The sequence below is a fragment of the Athene noctua genome, chromosome 7, assembly GCF_965140245.1.
Source record: "Athene noctua chromosome 7, bAthNoc1.hap1.1, whole genome shotgun sequence".
NCBI lineage: Eukaryota > Metazoa > Chordata > Aves > Strigiformes > Strigidae > Athene > Athene noctua.
This window is the reverse complement of record NC_134043.1, coordinates 24,202,487-24,225,271: the sequence shown is the minus strand read 5'-3', so window position 1 is coordinate 24,225,271 and position 22,785 is coordinate 24,202,487. Positions and strand designations below refer to the sequence as shown.

Here is a 22,785-nt window from a genome sequence, read left to right as displayed (position 1 = left end):
GTTCCATCAAGCATTCCTTAACTGTATTTTCCTGTGAGAAATTCCACACGGGAAGGGAAGAGAGTAAATGGGATATATGAAATGTGATTAAATAGGCAGAAGCAGTAGATGAATAGCAGAAACTATTGCCTGAAATGAATAGCTATAAACACCTGGTTATATTGGAGATAGGGTGGAGATTTATAGTGACATTTTTCCTACTTGTCTAGGAATAGTAAATGGACTGGAAGGTATTAAAACTGCCATCCCCTAAATTTGGGGAGAATTTAATTGGTCCCTCCTTTATGTTACAAGAAACTCACTTTTGCAAAGTAATGATCAATGTGAAACTGTTTCTAACTACTAGAATCAGACTGAATTATCTTGATTGACCTTCAGTGTCTTTTCCATATGCATCTGGTATTTTGTCTATATCGAAGTTGTCTGAGATAATCTTTTTCAGCAGTGTTCTTCCCCTTCTTATTTATAACCCGTTACAATATGTTATGGCACCCTTTCTTCAGGTTGAAGAATAAATATGCAATTAAGAGCAGATAATGAAATTATTTAAAAAAATGCAGTCAGAAATACATTGCTCTTCTGATCTGCAAATGAGGAAAAAATGGTTCAGTTTTAAACTGAAAGAGAAAAGTATGTAGAAGGGATAGCAGAATGAGAGAAGTTAAAGCTAAAGGGTGAGAGGCTACTTGATTTCTCTTTTCTGCAAACTACCAACAAGCTTTGAAACAAGATAAGAAGCGTTTCCTTTTATTTTCTTCCACCAGCCTGGATAATGCACTTCCTTGCATAACAAATACAGTTGGACTGTATTTTCTGTTCTCATTTAGCAAAAGTTTTCTACCTGAGGCAAAAATAAAAAGAACATATTCCTGGTCTTGGGGCACAGGTGGTTGGTAATTATCTGAAGTCCATATAACATAGATTGCTTTATTGGTGTAGCTATGGAAAACTAGGTTACGTTTTAGATTTTGGTAGCTACAGCCCATTGTGTGAGAGGTGTCCTTCCAAGCCTCACTTCCCAGGTAAGCAACAGAGGACATTTTTACTGTTCTCATGAGTGCATAAGAGGAACAAATGTCTCTGCCTAGGTCCAGCATTTTGTTTACATAATGGAAAGTCATCACAACCCTAATACAAAGCTAATAGGTCTTGTCCAGTAAATGGTGCTTCTGCCAAAATGTCCACTTTACCAGGTGTACATACACAGAGGCTTCCATTGCACTGAATTTGTTCTAAAAAGTCTTGGCTGAGCCTGTTTTGTCTTTGAATATTTGTTAGAGCTCGTATTCCTCCTCATTGTGCTTGATGTTGTCTTACATTGGAGAAGGGAAGGGTATTGGGAAGGGAAACTTTCTTCAGCATTGCTTTTCAAAACAAAAAGCTGCATCAAATAGTATCTATGTGGTAAATACTGGCAGAGATCTTCTGGCTTCAGTCTTCTGGTCTTGAGAAGTTAAAGCTGAGAAAGCTCTTTATTAGCTACTCTTTTTGTTGGCAGTTTATAATAAAATACTGCGTTGTGTGTAACGGAAAGAGACATTATGTGCACATTTCACATTACTCTTTAGCAACCTACACCTTTCAAGAAAAGTATTTTATTTTTATTAGCATGTTTATAGATTTCTTCAAACACTTCATATCAAGTAGCATTCCTTTTGGAAAAACGCAGGCTACTGAAATGTACCATCTTGATTTTCATGTTTCTAATCCTGTAAGTTTTGTCAGTTTGAAAGAATTTTTAAGTTACTGGATTTAATTTTTTTTTTTCCCTAAAGCCATTGTCCAGAGAAGGAAGGCTTAACAGTGTCACTCAAAATCTAATTGTAATAGTGTCTCAGCTAATTTATTAATGTACTGAATTAATGTTTTGGACTGGTCATTTCCTGTGGTCATTTCCTGAAAAAAGGCAATTTTACCAGGTGTTACCTAGGTTGCTTAACTCTTTATAAGATGCTGGATGCATTTTTTTGATACTTGTCTTGACTGTTCCAGTAGCATCTGAAGAAACTAGCAAGTGACCTGAAAGAAAGTATCTTACCAACCCAAACATACTCAGCTGGAAGATTCATTTATTTAAAAATAAAAAAAGCCTGCAAACAGTTTTCCAGGTTGTTCTACAGCTAGAAAAAAGTCAAAGGGATTCCTTTCAAGAGTTCACTCAAAATGTCACTGCAAAACTGAGGTCTTCATTTCTACATCCTTCTTCCCAGCTCCTCCTCTGCGGGAGTATACACAGCTACTTAATGGACTCATCTGCCTGCTGCCACTGAAGCTTACAGTCATGCCTGTTGATCAACTTACACCAGTCGATAGAGTGGGGGTGGTTGGCTATTTGTGGTGGGGACTTCATTCCAGCCAGAACCTGAAGTCTCTGTCATGCTGAAGTAATTTAGCTATTCTAAATTTGGCCAAAAATTGGCTGACAATTTTCAAGGTAAATAGTTGTCCAAGTGACAATTCATCTTTCATCTGCTGGTATCTTGTGAGGCTTTGGTCTAACACCTATGAGGTAAAACAGTCTAAACCCCCAAACAAAACAAAAAAAAAAATGGAGTATTTACAGTTTTACTTGTAGGGAAGATTGTTTCAGTGTTTTAATGCTTCTGGTGAAGTAGTGCAGAATGCTACTTAAAACTTAGCTTTCTTCTGCATCTAGAACTTTATAAAAAGTTTTGGTTGGTTTTCAGTATTACACATCTTGGTTTTTTCTCTCTTTAAGTTCCAGTTTTTAACCTTATTAATTTTACTTACAGTTAAGCAGTTTCTCCTTCTAAGGCATTCTTTATACCAAGCTTTTGAGAGAAGGGCACAATGTTATTATGAAATTGAATCTGATTATTAAACAAGTCTTATGAAATGCATGAAGTAAACTGAAGCAATGATGTTAAGTAAATATTTTCATCTGACAACATCTGTTTTGGGCTATCTCATTTACATTTGAGGCATTTAGTTTGCATGTTGTAAAATCAAAATAGTTAAAGCCAACTCCCTCACTGTTTTATTTTTGATACGAAAAATTAAATTGGAAACTGATAAATTTAAGTCAGTGCAGGAAATAGAGCTATTTATGTACCAATCTTGTGTAAATAGTTTGCTTTCAGCATGCTTAAATTACATTCCTTATTTTCTCATAATTTTCAAAGGAAATTAATAAATTGTGAAAGAATTAGACTATCGAGCTTGTGTTTTCACAATCTTGCTTACGACAGTATTAGTAGATGATCTCAACGTCAAGCATGAGAAAGTTTGCATAACTTTAGTCTGATGTTTTTTTAATGCAGTATCTACTGCTGTGGAATAGAATTGCATTTTTTCTTCAAATTCTAGAAAAGATTGAATTGTTGGATCATTCTTCTGTGTCTGTACTTCATGTGCTTTTCTTTGAAAAAAGCTCAGTCTAATTCATTTTCTTACAGCCCATGGTGGTGAGGTGAAGCTTTGTTGTATGTATGTTACTTGTAAGTGAATATTCTGTCACGTATGCTGAGTGTCTAGTGATGCAACTTAGATTCTCAAGGTTAAGGAGGTTAGCCTGAGTTATCTTAGGCTCAGATATCCTCAGGATGTTCACAAAAGAATGTATTGCCCCATTTAAGGTACTCATTCCTTTTTTCATTTTTCAAATATCCTTCTTACAAGATACTCCTGAAGCAAAAGAACTCTCTTACAGCTGTAGGGATGTATGGCAAGTATCCATGAAGTGAAAGAAGCAAGGGGTTTTATTTCCAGTACTGCTTCAACTTAAAAAGAAGGCTGGAAACTCATCTTCTGTCTTTTTGCATCCTCAGCACTTTAGGCCCATTGTTTCAGATTCTGTGCAGTTTTCTTGCCTTTTGAACCTTCTGGCAGATTCTTTGGTTCTAATCTCTCAAGCTAACTCGTCAGTGCATCTGGCTCATAAAAAGCATCTGAACTTTTTACCAAGGACAACAGCAGTATTTTCATAATGCCAGGAATGCTCACCAGGATCCTAGTTGTGATTGCTCTCTTGAAGATAACGCTGCGTTGTAGATGGGTTGTCTTTCACTGCTTGTAGAAGACCTGTTTTTTCAAAAGGTACTAATCTTTTTAAGGACAAAAGGGGAAAAATACAAATTGTCATTGGCATGTCCTCATTTGTCATACAGAGATGCTATTTAAATTTCATGCCAATTTTTATTCTATGTATTCCACATATGTTTTGTACTTTATTTTTCTTAATCAGAATGGTTTACTGTATCCTAACAAGTCACTTGCTGTGCAGAACTCTCAAGTATTTTATATCAACAATGGTGTCATCACTGATTTTAGAAAAACCCAAACTTTTGGATCTAATTGTTCCCATAATCCCATTTTGACTGGCCTTAATTCTTTCCCTACTTCTTCGAGTCTTTGGTTACCCTTTATCAGTATTATCACAGTGCTAGCTTTTTTCTAAACCACTAGAGCATTCATATGGTCAAAAGCTTGCAGCATTAAAACTGCAGAGAGCTCTTCAGCCTTCTCTTAAAATTATTGGATGAAAATTATCCTACTCTGTTGATTTATTAAGTGTTTATTTCAGTAGCTGTTTCTACATCTTCCTGACTTACTGTCAGTGGGAAGCTTTTCAATCTCATCTAGTGATAGGACCATTATTTGGCTTTTACCAAAATACAGAACAGAAACACTTATTGAACAGCTCTGCCTTCCTGAATTACTGCTGACAATTCTGTTGTTTGACCCTAGCAGCAGTCTAATACTCTTTCATGTAGGAATACTTAACCCTGCTGGTCACAGAATTCTCTGTGTCCTCCTGCTTTCCTTACCTATTTCTGCAGTTCCTGTCGTCTTTTATATCGAGCATGATCAACTCGTCTTCCCCCTTTCTAGTTATCCCCTCTTATATTTTCAACTCTGGGAAAAAAGGAAAAAATAAGGGCATGCTGCGGCAGGCATTACTGTCCGTAAGAATCCAGAATCTTGAGAATCTGTAGACAACGCATCTTGAAGAACTGCAGTTATTTTAGGGTAAGTAACTGTTCTTTGATGCGTAATATGTGTTGTGGTAGCACTGGCTTAAGTACTTTTGTGATTCAAATCTTTAAATAATCGGCTTAGAATAATGCATAGGATCACTTAGAAATACAGTATGTGTCACTTCTTGTCAGAAAAAATCTATAGCTCTATTTTTAATCGTTTTGCTGGTACTGCTTAAATGTTCGGTACTGTGAGATCCTGCTCTTAGTCTTGTACACAAGAAACTTAAAATCTGATTTAAAGCTACTGAAACAAGATAACAGTCTTTACTGTGAGTTGAGGTTCACAGGTATTTCAAGATTACATTCTCTAGTGTATCTTCTGTTGCCTTGTGATTTATTACAAAATAGAAATGCTTAAGTTTTGGGGGGCAAATCAGAGTAAAAATCATTAACCTTGTTAAGTTTCCAGTCTGAAAGATTTTCACAGCTGACCAGCTAGTAAAGAGAGTTTAATTTAGATAGTTTAGTTTAGGAAGCTTAGTTTAGGTGGGAATGAGCAAATATAGCGTCTAAGAAATTTGAACATCTTTATTAAAGCTTCCTCACATCCCGAGATAAGGCAAGATGAATCAAGATGCTGAGAGAATGTGGGTTGCACTGCAGAGAAAACTGAAAACAAAATTAGCCAGAGAAGAAGGAAAAGAGATGGGAATTCACATCTGTTTTCTGGGAAGGCCTGGGAAGAGAAGCATCTATTTGGAAAAATAAATTAATAGGCATGACTGATTACAAGACACTAAAACTGCAGACAGTTAATTTGTGATGCTGTGAGGAAATTGGTGTGAAGGTATGTGCAGTTCTGCTCTAAATCTGTTTTCACTTGCAAGACGGTATTTCTGCTTTTCAAATGAGGAATTAGTAAAGCTTAACTGAGTAAAAAAGGCAGGGTGACTTTCAGCATCTAGGAAAAGCAGCTAAACTAGAAGCCTGTGATTTGGAGACAGTTACAGGTAATGCTGAGAGTGCCTTTAAGTGACATTCTGCAGAGGCAGATACATAAAAAAAATGGAAGTGGTGGCATAGTCCTCAAATGAAGCATTTTTGCACTACATCCTCCTCCCTTCTGAATTTATCCCTGTTTCTGTGGCTGTTGGGTAAACTAAACATTTTTCATAGATGAAGAAAACAGCCTTTTTTATGAAAGTCCTAGTTGACCAAGATAGAACGTGAAGCCTAACTGATGCATTCATCTCATACGTGGTGAAGTAGGTAAATGATCTGGCTGTATCAATGGGCAGCAGTAATTCTCTGCACACTAGATTATAGTTCAAATGTACTCAAGAGTGGTTCAAGCTGCATTTACATCTGCATAGTTTCATCCTGACGGTTTAGTTACTCTTCTCTGAAGCACTTTAAACAAATCTCTTAGTTATTGTTTTTATTTGCTAAATAAACGTGTTCCATATTGTAGTCAGCTCTGGGCTTTCTGTGACTATGACATGCTGCCTTTGGAACAAAATGGTACATCAAGATCCAATTTCCATTCTTTAGAGGAAAGTCAAGTCTAAACCAAATTTAGCTCACTAGATACCAAGAAGAACTTGGAACAGAATATATGGTTTTCAGAATCTGTAAGCACTTTGAAACAGTATCTTTGCCTGAATTTCCCCTTCATACTTACCTAGTACTAGGTCTTGAACTTAATTAAGAAGTAAGGGCATATAGAAATTTGAAAGCATGGATAGAAAACAAAAGTTGCCTCAAATTTACCAGTGTTTGCATCAGCTTGTCATGACTTTAGGGAGTATGTAAATTTTTTTAGGCCAAATTTTTTTCGGAGTATGTTAAAACCTAGTATTTTCAGTTGAGACTGAATTGGAATGGAGTATGTCCAGAGGAACACCAAGGAGGAAATGCAGAGTTGTTGCTATCTACATGAATTTGTATTATCTCCGGTTCCACTGTATTGGAGAAGACTTATCTTTTGCTCTTCTCCATGGTTTGCCACTTCCTCATTTTCTTACTGTTGTGTAAATTACAGTGGCACCTTCTCCTCCCTCCAGAAATAGTGATGGAATTTTCCCTCATCTCTTGCAATAATGTAAAACCTACTTGGAGGGCAACAGACTTAGTGGTTCTAAGGACCTTAGTAATGCAATCAGGTTTGCTACAGGATTTTATACAATCCACTTTCCACTATTCTACATCCTGGAAAGGCTGGATAAACACTTCATCTTTTGATATTTCCTTTAATTTTGTTTTATGGAAAGTATAATATGTAAATTATACTTTCAATATCTGGGGTTCTCAACCTTTTCTTCATCATGGACCCCCTTTAAATACCTTTTATGGCTGCAGACCACCAAGATTTAATTCAAGATTTTAAGGACTAGACTTCATCAAATATTTATTTCAGTTTTCTCATGGAGGGTCTTCAGATTTGGAGAAGGGAAATAAGTTAATCTGTTAATGCATAGACTCCTGTTACATCTTTATTGCAATGATTCCATGTGAATTTAAACACTCTTCTTGATCAAATGGCCCATTTTATGGTATTTTAACATGCCAATTCTGAATTCAATGCCAATTTTTACATTAAGATTTGATGAAAAGTTTTTACAATTCTTGCCTCCCCCCTTGTTTGACTCTGTTCAGTCACCATATATTTTTGTTTATGGGTCCAGAATCACCACTTGAAGGAACAGACCTCAGCCCCGTTGTGGCCATAAAGAGGGGTGTTGGGTTAAGAAAATGTCTTTAAGAGAAAAATCACCTAGTTAAAGTGGGTCCCACCAGCCATACTAGCACTGAATATACCAGCGTGTGAGGGCAGGTGGGGGGCAGTGAGAATGGGACGGACTTGAGTATGAGAGGAGCTTTGAGGGGAGGGGGCCGTGTGTAAAGGAGGCACAGTGCTTGCTGTGGGCCAGACCAAATGTTTTCAGGCTGGACATTCCCTGTCCCTCCTTTAAGCCTTCGTGGACCCTCTGTGATGGCATCGCGGCCTGCCAGGGGTCTGCAGACTATAGATTGAGAACCACCGATCTATGTATTAAAAAGTTCTGTTTGTAAATTGTCAGTTTACACTGTACTTTTCTGTGTGCCTGGGGTTAGAATATGGTCTGTCCTCCTGAGGAATAGGTAAAGCAATAGGTATACTTTGCCTTACCAAGATAACCAGGAAGCACAGTACAAAATTAGAGAGTACTACTTTGACTTCATTTCAGTCTTGCATTTTTAAAAAATAATACTATTAACTATTGTATATCTATGCAAATTGTTATTTTCTCCAGTATCCTCAACTCTTAGGAGTGTTTTGTCTGTCCCTCTTTTTTTTTGTCTAAATAATTTTCCATTTATGTCTCCACCATTATAAAACTGTTACAAGCCTTTGTGCTGCTGCAATAATGGTGGTGACTGGGAGGGACTGTGAATAGAGAGATACTGATGAAAAAGTGGAAGGAACTCATGATGAAAGTTTGCAAAGTGGAACAAACATTGCATGAGCTGAAGCTGGAAAGTCCTGGATACTGGTGTGCGGTATAGACATTCTGGACATGTTTCTTTTGTTAGGTGTATCTCTGTTATTAGAGTGTGACTTTGGGTTGTCAGTATAGCAGAAGAAATAAGATGTTATATGGAATGTTTGACTTCAGTAGTGAATTTGGATCTTGGGAGCACAGTTCCATACCCTAATTTGATCCATTCACCTTTGCTAGGACATGTTGATACCTCTTTTGAAGTATGATGTGTATGCAGTGCTAACTGGATTCGGCTACTGACCTTACAAACTCAATGTATGCCAGTGTCTAATGTCAGTAAGATTATAATTAAATTATTTTCTTAATATAGTGTTTTATTGACATTAATTATTCTTTTAAATAAAACCAGAATTTATACAATTCATTTTGTTGAACATTTGATTGGTAAAAGAATTTTGAGAATGGTGCATAACATATCGTGTCCAAAAGAACTGCTTGGAGGCTTGAATTGGCCTGCGCTGGCGACCTTGCCATTTGCTGTATTTAAATTCCTATTTGCCCCGTTGCATAAGAGTAAATTAGGCTTTTGCCTTTTTCCAAAGTTGCTGTAAGTGAATGTATTAGTATACTTAATAGTATCCAGTTTGAAAGATCAATTCTATAAACTCTTTGTGTGTTCTATAGTGTTTTATTCCTTGCTTATGTAAAATTAATTTTATGTATAATATGTATGTACAAATTATTACGGATAATAAAATTATTTCATAGGTGACTCTCAGAAGATAACTTTATTTGGTAGAAAAGATAGTTTGGTGGCTAATGCAGAAGACTAGAAGTCCCCACAGAGGTTTTCTAGGGCTTCATGTGAAAGATATTTGTTGTGTTGCTGTCCAGAATTGTGAACAACTTAGTGAAACTGAGTATGTAGGTGACTTTGGACAGATATACCACAGGAGTTCTGCTGGATGTTACCAAATGTGTAAAGAGTGAGCAAAAGTGAGTGTGCTAGCTCCTGGAGCTCACAGCTCAGAGCCTGTCATATTCATGCAAACTTAATTTCTGGCATTGACTTCTTCAGCCAAACCAGATAAATATTCTAGACTTCCCTGTTTCTGACCTGGAATTCTCTTCACAATGCAGTGGTTTTCTAGAGAATTATTGTAACTTTAATTACATCAGTGATGTAGTTGACAGGACAGTCCTGCAAATGGTTGTACGTGTGCAAGTAAAAGGAAGATAAACTGTGGTGTTGAGAAAGGCTGGACTAAGACTTTATTAGCACCAAACAAATTTTTGTGTGTGGCTACATCCTTTGTCTCTAAATAGATGAATGCTGAAGTTGATTCAAAGGTCGACCAGGTAGCTATTATTCTTTACATGTTTCATCATTAATTTCTTTCCTGATCTCTACTGGGACAGGATACTGTTTATGATCTGTCCCAGCAAAGTTTTTAATATGTTTTATCATGCAATCTGGCAGCTTTGTCTTCATTATACAAGTGGTAGGTGATGCACTGACTCCCAGAAAGAATTTAGAGTGGCCACAAGGTTTCAGTGTTTGAGTGGGGTTTGAGTTGAGGATAAAAATCTACGTAACTGTGTTTGTTTTGCAGAGAAAGCAGTCTCTTAAATACATACAGGAAGACACATACCTTTTAGTTTGAAACTTCATCAAAAGAAAAAAATTAAGCAATTGATACTTTATTAGTTTGTGCTAGTGGCTAATCATTTTCACTGAAAAAAAAATACAAAGTAAACTGCTGAATCAAAGAAGGGGCTGGGATTCAACTATTTAAAATGATATGTAGAAACTGTCTTTTTTTGAAATCCAGATTTAGACTTTCAGCTCATTGGGAATCCAGAATAGTGTCTGAGGGGAAAAATGTTCCTCTTAAAATGTAACTTTGTTAAAATAGTTGTTGTTCCACAGTGTACTGTGATGCTGTAATTAGTTCTTATATTAGGTTAAATGAATGCTCTGTATGGAGAGGGTACACTTACTTGCAAATGTCCATCCTGTGAGGATAATTTAAGAGTCTTTTTTGTATCCATGAAACTGCAAAGACCTATTTTGACTACTATCTCATCAAAATGTTAAAGTGTTTTGTGTGTTGCTTACTGCTCTCTAATGCTGAGTAACCTTCTTCCCTAAATGTTTTCTTCTCTATGTATAGTGGGAAAGGCATATATTTGAGGTGAGAAGGGGAAAATAGAACAAAGGCATGAATTTTTTTGTTTTTCTTAGATATCTTGGTCTTTCTTAGGTCAAAACCTTTTATTTAATTGATTTCTTATGTTACTTTATATATCACTGTGCATACTGAAAACTTCTGAAGATCACTGAGAAAGGCTGTTTCTACTGTATGTCATACTAATTGAGAAATCCTGTGGAAACATAAATGGCTACTCAGGATCACTTGAAACATGCGTTTACATTTTTTTCAACCTCTGTCCAACCTCTTGTTCCTCAGTTTTTCCCAAGTTTCAAGCAAGCAATATCCTGGTGACTGCATTCCCTACCAAGAACAGTTCAAACTTAAACTCTAATACTTCTTTATAGCTTGTCTTAAACTTTGAAATGTATAGTAAGATAAACTTTTTAAATACGTTACAGGTTACAAGGGCACAGAAGCAATGTCAGTATGCACTGAAGGATGTTGACTTTTGACTGACATAGTGCTCTCAACAGTAAAAAGATTTGATCATTATGGTTTCCTTCTCTCTATTTAATGGGCTACTTATGGATCTGTGTTTGTTCTTTTCCTCAGATATTAGGATTAAAGAAGAGGAGCCTGATCCAGAAGAGTGGCAGCTCAGTGGTGATTCTACACTGAATACCAATGATCTAACACATCTGAGAGTACAGGTAGTAGATGAGGAAGGGGACCAACCACATCAAGAGGGAAAAAGACTGCGACGAGTAGCTTGCACATGTCCCAACTGCAAAGAAGGTGGTGGAAGGTATGAAATGTTCAGTGTCATATAGTGCATGTAATGATGAAAACAAATAATGAGTGAGGAAAAAATGAGCCTTAGTTAACGCCAGTTGTCTGCAGTGAGAGAAAACTAGAGGTTTATGCAAAAGAGCTTATGCAATAAAGGACTGCCACTTTTATTTCTGGATTTGCAGATGGATGGGCAGATTATTCCATCCGCTCTGAGTTACTCCACTGAGATTAATTGGAAAAATCTGGAGTAAGATGCCACCTAGTACAAATGAGTGGGATAGAACATTGCCCTAAATAATATGAAAATGAAATATTTTGGAATATGCACATCCGTGATTTGCTTCCTATCACATGTCAAGGACTTGATTAAATCCTGTGTTCCCACATTTCCTCACTGATTGAGCTTTTTTTTTCTACAGTTTGATTTCTTTAGAGCATTATAAAAATACAGTTATCCTGGTTTTCTTATTCACTGTTTTCCTGAGAAAAACAAAGCTTGTATAATAACTCTAAATATCAGAATTCGAGTTGACATTAGTTTCCGTCAAAGTTAGTGGAGATTTGGCTAACAAAATGGCACTAAGTTCCAATTCGTATAAAACTTCAGGGCTGCACAGGAAGCCATGTTTTATTATTCTGCATCTCATGAAAGTATTCTTCAGCTTTTTGTTATTATAAAGATTTTATTCTATTCAAAAACACTCATTTTAAACATCTTCATTATGGATATAAGAGTGGAAGTGGGGATAATAGGCCAGCTTTTACAAGTGAAAACATTTAGTTGTGTTTGTGCTTGATATAATTGTGCAGGGGCTTCTTTCCAGTACACTAAAATTTGTCCATTTTGATAATAGCTTCTTCTGTAAAATGGAAGTCTTTATTTATGTGATAACTACAGTGTAAATTACTGAGTTCTCTTTTTAAAGAACCTGTCAGTGTCCTATGGCTCTAAGTTTTAGTAGTGCTGACTGAGTATGTCTGTTGTTAATCTCTTGGGGCTTTTGCTGTATATTCTCGATACTTTCTTTGCAAGCATGGAGAGGTATTATCTTAGGCAGCCATGCTGAGTAAATATTAAGTGTTTAAGACAAAGCCGCTTTCATATATTTACATCACAAATGAAGCTAATGATAACTGCAGTTAAGGTTGTATACTATCTTTGTCCATCAGCTTCCTTTTGTTAAGTTCCTATGTGTAGTTCACAGAAACCTGGCACAGACATTTCTAAGTTCTTGGTGAAACTTGGCTCTGCCATAAAAGATCTGTCCATCCTGGTTTGAGGTTTGCTTCAGTCTGGGAGAAAACTCTTGAAAATGTGATTTGCAGTGGCAGTACTCTTAGGAAACAGAGAGATTTCACATTTTCCATCTTCCTTGTGCTCTATTACAAACTACAGTGGCTTGAATTTAGAGATGTATTTACTTTAAAATCCTCTTCCTCCTAAATGGAGTTGGTGTAACACCAGATTTTAAAGTTGAAGCCCAGGAAAGAATTTTGAGAAATGGTTTTGATGAAGTCTGGAGAAGGGTGTAGTCTGACTGAAACTTGGATACAGGAATTTGGGAAGTTGAGAGAAGAGCTACGACAGAGTTGCTTGTTTAGTGCTGCAATTCTGAGTTTTGATTTGTTTTTCAACTCTGTGGATGTCTCATGGAGTTTTAGATAATGGGACTTTTTTTTCTGTGTTTCTTCAGATAGCATTCACAAATCTTAAAATGACATCAAGGTTGCAAAATTGAAAACTTGAAAGTTTGCAAATGCCAAAGTTAAGACATCCTGAGCAACTTTAATGTAATCCTTTGTACAGATGCATTATCATTTGGTTTCTAATTACATGGCTACATACTATTCTTTTTCAAATGACCCCAGTGCTGTTCAGTGGATGGGATGGATGATGCACAGGGAATGAATCAGGGCTGTACAATGATTGGCACCTGCTTCACTTATTGCAGAAATTGGAAGGCATTTAGGGAATGAGATACGGGACTGCAGCAACAGGGCTCTGAAGTTTTGGAGGTGTTTATCTATCCACCCCACGTTTTCCACTGCAGAAGTACTGAGTTCATTCCTGTAAAGAAGTCGATTGAGCTGAATTGTGAACTTCTTCAGTACTCTTAAGAAAATATGCTTCTGCTATATTGAACTTGACACCTCAGGCTGGTGGGTGTTTGACAATTTTGGCCTTAATCTCTTTCTACCTCATACTTGGATGTATGAAATGATTGTACTAGTTCAGTTCACTACACAGGAGTGTTGCAAGGTGATCAAATCATTGTTTGTGAATTGCTTAGACACTGAGTGTTGTGAGTACCCATGATGAGAAGAAAAAACCTTGGGGAAATTAATAATTATGTATTTAAGATAGTACTTAATAAGTAACTAGTAAGACAAGCAAAGCATGTTAAATCAGTATGAAAAAGATTTATACCATTTCACTCAATGAATACTACCCCTCTATGCACTGGATGAGGTAGGAAAAGGTAGTACATGGCTTAACATATGCAGACTTCATCATAATTTCATCTTTTGTGTAGCCTTAGTTTCGGCATTTCTTGTCTTTTCTGTTTTCTGTGTGCAAAGGGGAGCTGAGCAGTTCTTTCCATTTGATTGTTGTTGACTTCTGTATGGTTTTTTTGACTCGATACAGAATTACACTACATTGCAGTCTTCAAAGGATTTCTGTTTGTATCAGTCCTGTGAAGTAGGAAGCCACTATTATCTTTACTTTACTTGGCAGGCGTGGAGGGTAGGAAAGGAAGAGGATGACGTATTAGATAAGAAAACGAAAACCTTATAGCCTCAAGCTTTATATAGTAAAATGAGGGATAAGCAAATGTAGAGAGACATACATCTCAAAGGATGTCTCTGATCCCAAACAGACTTAGTTAGGCTGTCTGAAGTTAGGTGGAAAGTTCATCCTCCTCTCAGTTACATCTGGAATTACATTGAGATGTAACTACTACTGTCTGGATCTATAGAGGATCAGTGCTTCCGAGTACCACTTCAGGTATGTAACTTTAAAATACACATTTATAAAATAACTAGTAAGTGTATGTTTTATCCTTGAAATACTTGATGTTCCTCCTGGAAGGACTGCTAGACAGAAAGTCCAGTTTCTCAGTGGATGAAGGTGTCTCCTGCTGAAACCATTGCATTCTGTGTGGTTACTGAGAAATGTGGTTTTCAATCTTTATAAAGCCAAAATTTACTATGAAAATAAATATTAATTGATTTGAAGACTCCAGTCAAGAAGTAGGCCTGAGTCACATCCTTTTACTCAGTGATGGTGGTTATTGGCCAGTGCAACAAGAAAGGCCTCTTAACATGACGTGTTAGGTCATAGTGGCACACTGTCACAGCTGCAGAGCGTCCAGATAGAATTTGGTCCTATCCAGTCAGTTTAGAGCACACGTGAAACAAACGTGTAGATGCCTATATGAAGCTGTGTAGAATACATACAATTAGTTATCTGTTCACAGTAGTCTTGTCGATTTCATTCTGTGAATCCCTAACTTGCCCCTCACTTTGAACGTCGGAGTCTGCTATGGAATTCTGTCACAAGTTAGGTGAGATGCTTAAAATTACGTATGCTACACCACCTATGCACAGTAAGCTGACCGTGAGTTGAACCTTGGTTTCCTTCAGTCTAGACTAAAGGTGCAATTAACCAACTTCAAACAACTGATTTTGGAATTTAAAAATTATTCTGGGGGAATTTGATGTGATTTCCTGTCATTTGTGTCACATCTATGTACTGTATCAGGCAAACTTACAAAATATTTGTACTGATGATTGTGGAGGAGAAGACTGTAGTATATTTGGAGAAGGTGTGAGGATGAAATACCAAATACAAAAAAATATTCTGTGTACAGAAATGTATTCTCAAGTGCAGTAATACATTTTGTTTTAATAAACATAGGCTGGGCACTTCTTAGGGTTACATGGAGTTGGACAAGCAGTTAACACAGGATAGTGGGATTCTGTGGAGAATTCTTTCAGTTACCAAGACTGTATAATGGAGAAGAGCCATGCATCTTCCTTTGACTTGCACCACAATTGCTGGATGACTTGAGCCACCAAACAAGAGGACCTGAAGAAGAGCTGTCTAGAACTGAATCATTAGATGAAAATGAGCATAGAGCCTGAGAACTGTGGAACTGGTTGCAGTAAGGCGAAAGGAGGAATACAGAAAATTTCTTCCTTGGAGTCTGGGTAGCTGGGTGTTGTGGGCTGATAGATGAATGCCACTGGAACTGTTAAAGGTACAGTGAGTTTTGTCTGGTGACCTAGCTGTTTGTGGAGGCTGAGAAACTAAAAAAGAAAGGGAGCAATCTAAATACATTTTGCTAAATGCCTTTGAGATGGGCTGAATGTTCAAAACTTGTGAATATCGAGCTTTTGTGTAGGTGGCATAATACAAAGTTAAATGACTGACAGTACAGTTAATTTTGCATTTTAATCTTGGTTTGAGGGAAGGCCATGGAAGAGTGTGAACCTGAGAGTTTAGATATAGCAAAGGCTACCAAAAATGGACATTTCAGGTGAGGTAGGCGTTGGAATGGGCTGCCCAGGGAGGTGGTGGAGTCCCCATCCCTGGAGGTGTTTAAAGAGTCGAGTCGACATAGCGCTTAGGGATATGGTGTAGTTGAGACCGGTCAGTGTTAGGTTAATGGTTGGACTAGATGATCTTTAAGGTCGTTTTCAGCCCAGATGATTCTGTGATTCTGTAAAAAGCGCAATATTTGTCCTGGTCCAAAGAAGTGATCTTCTTTTGGGACATTGAAAAAGGAAAATTAAATCAGAAGTGTTCTTGCCAAGACTGCTAATGATGGAAGAGCTTAAGATATCAGGTCAGAATTTTTTGTATGAAATTTATAAACAAACTGGATAAAACAGGCAAGTGGACTTTCTGTGAGGCTAAGGATTGAGGGGTGGCAATAAAACCAAAAAAAATGAGACAAGCAAAATCTGTTCTGTCACCATACCCATAGACTACCACTGGTATTTATCAATGTCTCTTTTCCCAGTTGAGTGAAGGTGGCCCATCCACCTGTGGCCAGTTCAGGAATTGATCACCAGAGTCGGTAATTGGTGATAGTCCTTTATTGATACTATGACACGTCATGATTGGTTGGGTGAAGAAATTCCCACTGTATTGTCATAGCTGGTAGTTAGCAACCGTAACTGTTAAAAGCCTTCTTGACACTCTACTTCTACTGCCATCGAATTTGTTTTGAAATCAAAACATACATTGTCATGACAAATAATCAGTATGTAGAAGTGATAGTTTTTTCTTCTGAGACAAAATAACTAATGAAGCACTGTGAAGATATCTCTAGATAGAGACTTCTTTGAAACATTTTCTAGGACTTAACTGGATTTTATCTCCTTTTCTGGACTGTCTGGAATGTTTTAGATGCATATGTGCTATGGTTGGAATTCCCTTTAGATGCTGTGAGTTTTTAGACTGAGTTAATTTCTGTGCCAGTTGAGAAATGCTTGCTTCCAAGTGCTAGCTCCTTAAAGTGTATATACATTTTACCCTGAAGCCTCATTAGATGTAAACCAGAATTGTTCTGAATGCAGGGATAAGAATCTACGTCTAATAGTTGCTAGGCAAATCCTTCAGCCACTGGGTGGTTAAGCAGAAGTTCAACACCCAATTTAAGGAAAAAAATTTGCCCTGGGGAGGCAGCTGAAAATTGTGTAATCGGTCATGGAGGATGGAGTGCCTAAGACTGATTTCAGAATCCACTTAATCTGTTCTAAGTTAACACTGCTGATGAATAAGGTGGCCTGATGCTTGGCTTTTCCAATCTCCTCCCTTGTACCGGCACTTACCATGCATATAGCTGTATTGTCAGCCAGATCTTTTCCCTGGAGTGCCCCTTTCAGCAGCAGCAAACACTTAAATTGGCTAAAATCAATCATGATGCCCTGTGCTTGCCAGACTGATCTCTTTCTCTGGGTCTTCAGAGACTCTGACCCCTCTCTGGTGATTTTATTTAAAAAAAAAAAAAAGTTAGGCATTTGTGTTAGGTGTTTCCACTGAATCAGACACCTACTATTTCAGTAAGGCAGCATCTTAAAATAGACATCAAGCTCAGTAATCTGGATTATACTACCGGTGAATTTTGATGTGTTTTTTTTTTTTTTCTGAAATATCAAGGAATTAATTTAAATGTTAGCGAGATCAGCTTGTTTCACTGGCACTCCTTTTAGTGGAAATACTCAAGTTAGTATGCTTGTCCTCCAACACCAAACTGCTTCTCAGGTTTCCCCAAGTTGCCAAAAGTCCCATCTGCTCTCTTGCTAGTTGCCAAAATCTCCAGTTTTCATTTTGGCAATTGCAGTAATTTGTGTTTTTCTTTGCCAAAACTGTCTTTGGTATGGTAAAAAATGAAACTGGGAGAAATTTAAAATGTGGGCACTTCAGCATCAAAATAGTACAAACTGCTGTAATGACTGTATTTCTAACTTCATATACATGTATGCTTGCTAAAGATTACACTTGTATCATTTAAATATCACATGCTGTTGAATTTATAGTTGGTTGCAGAATTGGGATAGCATTATAGAATTTAGTTCCAGCTTCTTATGGAGTGTACTGGACGCTGTATTTGAAACAAAAATGGGAAGCTGTGCAGGTTTGTTTGCAGATCTATTAGTATATGTAACCCCACTTATATGTATGACCAGTATTTAGGAGGAATGTATTAGAATTAATCACTTCTCCTTTTTTTTTTTTTTTTTTTTTTTTAACAGAGGCTCCAACTTGGGAAAAAAGAAGCAACACATTTGTCACATACCAGGGTGTGGCAAAGTGTATGGGAAAACTTCACATTTGAGAGCTCATCTCCGCTGGCATTCTGGAGAGCGTCCATTTGTTTGTACTTGGATGTTCTGTGGCAAAAGGTTCACTCGCAGCGATGAGCTTCAGCGACACCGAAGAACGCACACAGGTTTTCAGTCTTTGATTTTGGTGCATTTAACTAAAGATGTGTCATGGAGAGAGTTTAAATAAATAACTTATAAGAAGAGAACAGATCTTTTTATTGGATTGATTTTAATGTAGTGTGACTTCAAAAATCAGCTAATACTTAGAGCTACACTTTGATTTCTTTCATAGATCTGAGAAGGAAAAACAGCTACCTTTTTTGATTCAGAACTGACATTTAAGCTAATATTTAATATAGTTTAATCAGAATACTTTATTCAGATTCAGCAATGCATTTAATTTGTCTGAACCAGATTAGAACTGTTGGTCCAGCTTAAAACTTCCAATAAAAATAGAGGGCTAGATGTCCAAAGGATTAGATGTCATTCACAAAATCAAGGAAGAGCATGTAATAGTCCATCATTCTACATCTTTTAGTTTCATGGTTAGACCATCCATTAGGGACTCCAGGTTCACATTTCTCCTTTTGTCTAACACAAAGAAAATAAATTAGTGTATATCATCCACCTTTCTAAGGACGGTTTGTTTTAAATCTGTTGTCTCTATTACCTGTTTTCCTACAAACTGAATCCCTAATTGCATTCTACAGGATGCTTACATTTTAATATTAGACTATTTGAAAAACTCAATGACAATAGATACATATTCTGTGCTTATCAGCATTTACATAGCTTAGAAAACTGTCTTTGCAATGTCTATGAAAAGTACTTCATGTTTTGTACCTAATGATGTGCTTTTCTTAAACATGTTGGATGCTTGAACCCAAGCTGGGATTTTATGGTCTGTCTGGATGGACAGCCAGATGGGTTTAAAAAAGAAGAGGCTGGTTGAATGATCTAGCTTGGGGGGGTATGGTTAATAGCTCCTAGTGTACCTGCATGCCAATAAAAAGTAGAGAACTGCAGGGATTTATACTTTGACCTGATAAACATCTTAGTTACTGACCTGGAGGAGGTGACAGAGTACACCCTTCTTAGGTTTGTGGATGACACCAAACGGGGGCGAACCGTCATTGCATTTGAGGACAGGGCTGCTATTCAGAGGGAATCGGGCTGAAGGAATGGGCTGACAGGAACATTATGAAATTCAGCAAGGATAAACGCAAAGTACTGCACCTGGGATGGAATTAACCCATGCAACAGCACAGGATAAGCACTGACTTGTTGGGAAACAGCTCTACTGAAAAGTACCTGGAAGTCTTGATAGGCAACCAGAACATGAGCAGAAGCCAGCAGCAAAGATGGCTGGGGCTGTATCAACAGAAGCAGAGACACGAGTTCTAGGGAAGTGATTATCCCCTTCTTAGCACTGGTTAGACTGCATCTAGAATATTGCATCTAGTTTTCAGCCCCAAATATGTAGAAAAACCTTGTTCAACAGGAGTGAGTTCACTGAAGGCAACCAAGATGATCAGGAAGCTGGAATGTTTGCCTTATGAGGAAAGGCTGTAGGAACTGGGCTTATTCAGCTGCACAAAGACAACAGTAAGGGCAGGGAGGAGCTTAATAGCAGCCTTCTAGTATCTGAAAGGCCACCATTAAGAAGGCAAAGACAGACTTCTCATGGTGGTGCATTGGTGGGAGGATGAGAGACAACAGATGTAAATTGCAAAGAGAGTTCAGACCAGATATAAAGAAAACCTTTTTCATTGGGAGGACAGCCAGGCACTGGAACAGGATACCCACAGAGTTTCTGCAGTCTCCATCCTTAAAGGTTTTCAAGACCAAACTGGATAAATTCCTGAGCCACCAGGTCTGACCTCATTGCTGAACCTGCTTTGAGAGAGATCAGACTGGAGACCTCCGGAGGTCCCTGCAAACCTGAATTACTGTAATGATCTTGTCTGTCAGTCTCAAGTGTGACTCCGCAGGAGCTCAGTCTTCCCTGTCCATCATTTGGCAGGTTTGGTTCTCCTCTTAAAAGTTATTTATTGGTAATAACTGCGGTGCAACTTAGCAGCCTAAGGATATGAGATGACAGGATTCTTTAGCTTGCCTGAAAGATCTTCTCAAACTCCATGAGACACAGAAAAAAAAATCAATTCTTTTGAAGGATTTATATGGGTCTAGAAATTTAACTCGTTTATCATGTTGGATCATTTTTTTCTTCAGTATAGATGTTAGAATTCTGACTCTGAAAGGCAGTAAGTTATCCCAGTTTTTGGTGTACATTTGATATTTTTAATATTCTTGAAAACATGTTTTTTTCTTATCTTCTGTGACAGGTGAGAAGAAATTTGTCTGTCCAGAATGTTCAAAACGCTTTATGAGAAGTGACCACCTTGCCAAACACATTAAAACACATCAGAATAAAAAAGGTATTCACTCTAGCAGTACAGTGCTGGCATCAGTGGAAGCAACACCTGATGATACTTTGATTACTGCAGGAGGAACAACACTTATTCTTGCAAATATTCAACAAGGCTCTGTTTCAGGAATAGGAACTGTAAATACATCTGGCACCAGCAATCAGGATATTCTTACCAACACTGAAATACCTTTACAGCTTGTCACAGTTTCGGGAAACGAGACAATGGAGTAAATATTACACAAGATACCTATTAATTGTGGTTATTTTTATACAGTAGTGAGAAGAATATTGTTCCTAAGTTCTTAGATATCTTTTTATTGATGTGCAAAAATTTTTGGATTGACAGTAACTTGGTTATACATGACACTGAAATGCCTTACTTTGTATGATATTCCATAGTATATTAAAATGGTAAAATTGCATGGGTTTTGTAGGTACTTTTGGAATCTAGAAGAGATGAAATTTTACCAAGTTATATTAAAAAAAAAAAAGAATTTAACGATGGAAATGGTAGTCTAACCAAATGCATCAATCCTGTGTGGTTTAGTGTAAAAAAATGAGAACATGTTGGTATTTATCTATTGTAAGATAAAAGAAGTTGATGGGTGAAAAGAAATCATGTTATGATAAAAGAAATTTTGTAATTTTCTTGATGACTGGAATTTTTATTATGCATAACTGACAAATCAAGTTTCCAAGCAAATGTTACATAGTGTAGGCTTTACTTAGCTCATCAACTTGTCATTTTGAAGCTAATTATTTTAATTAGGTTAACTATGTACAATATTTTAAGCATTACTCTTGTAAGATTTTGAAAACTACATTTTAACATGGAACTCTAGGGATAGTCACCTTTTAAATCCTATTGAAAAGCCATGTTTAAGATTTAATTTGCCAAAATGATGTCTTGTTAATATTCTTTCAGTAACCAAGGTGGGCAATATAACCAATGTTTAAAAAGCTTAAAATGTTTAAAAAAAAATATGTATAGGTTGAGGCATTTGGGTGGTAAGGCAAATGTTATAGTGAAGTATATCCCTTCTTTTGAACATTGGAGGACCAAAAATAAGGTGTATTGCGTCTCAGCAGTGATTTTTATCAAATCTTTTTCCAAAAAACATCTGTCTGCCAGGGCCTTAAAAGCCATCGTGTAAATTACCAGTGAAATACAACATATGCAAATACAACAGAAAAAATCACTTCCATATTGACAGTACTCCCAAACATATGGATATAGTCATAGTGAACTAGGGGTTTTATGAGGTTTTTATTTGTTTGTTGTTTAGTTTTTGGTTAGTCAATCTGCATTTAAATATCAGCCATCTTTCCTTTTTTGCTTCTTCCCTTAAAAATTGTATGTATCCAGTACATTTAACTGATAAACATATATGTTTTTTATTATGCTGAATTTTCTTTTTATTTTTTAATTACTGTTTATATTTTCAATTATAGAAAAATGTACAAAATGAAGTTATATAGCCAGTCTGTAAGTGCTATACCATTTTCAAAAAATGTACAACAATAATTACTGCAGTTCACCTATTTACAAACATTTGGAAATCTGTTCATTTGTTATTCTTAAAACCACCTCAAATTTAAAGGCTACCTTATTGTACGTTTAAAGTGTATTATAACAGTGTGGTAGTTAATAAAACACTATTTTTTTTTCTTTTGACTTGAGTTTACTGTACTTCTTGTTAACTAACAGTGTAATTTCATAATACATCTTGATAGTCTGAGATGTTTTATTATTTTGTGCTAGATGATGGGAAGTAGAAGTAGTGTTTCCTTCCCTTGTGTGGTAATACACCACCTCCTCACTCTCAAAAAATCCCTCCATCTGTGTGTGCACGGTTATGCATGTGCTATATACTATGTTGGTGTAGTGGTAACTTTTTTGACCTTATGTTGAGCAGGGTGTGAGGGAAATGTAGGACCTATCCTATAGAATATGAAAATGAAGTTGCATTTAAGTCCCCTGACACTTAGATGTCACAATACAGCCAGTCTTGATAGGGAACTGTGGCTAAAAGGGATGTTTTAGATGGAGTAAGAAAGACTAATGAGAACTGTGAGATTAAAAAGTGCGATGGTTGTATATTACACTGTCATGAAAGTGAAAAGCTTTTATTTGTGAAGTCTAAAGT

General features: G+C 36.8%; 1 protein-coding gene across 3 annotated transcripts in view; it reads left to right on the top strand.

Annotated features, from left to right (window-relative positions):
- SP3 (Sp3 transcription factor) overlaps positions 1-22,313 on the top strand; it is a 37,028-nt gene extending 14,715 nt beyond the window's left edge. For all 3 annotated transcript variants that reach the window (XM_074911160.1, XM_074911159.1, XM_074911158.1), the window contains 3 exons: positions 11,191-11,383; positions 18,136-18,332; positions 20,553-22,313. In XM_074911160.1, coding sequence (XP_074767261.1) covers positions 11,191-11,383; positions 18,136-18,332; positions 20,553-20,869 — 707 coding nt within the window. In that variant the 3' untranslated portion in view covers positions 20,870-22,313. The remainder of the gene's footprint in view (positions 1-11,190; positions 11,384-18,135; positions 18,333-20,552) is intronic.
- The last annotated feature ends 472 nt before the right edge of the window (positions 22,314-22,785 follow it).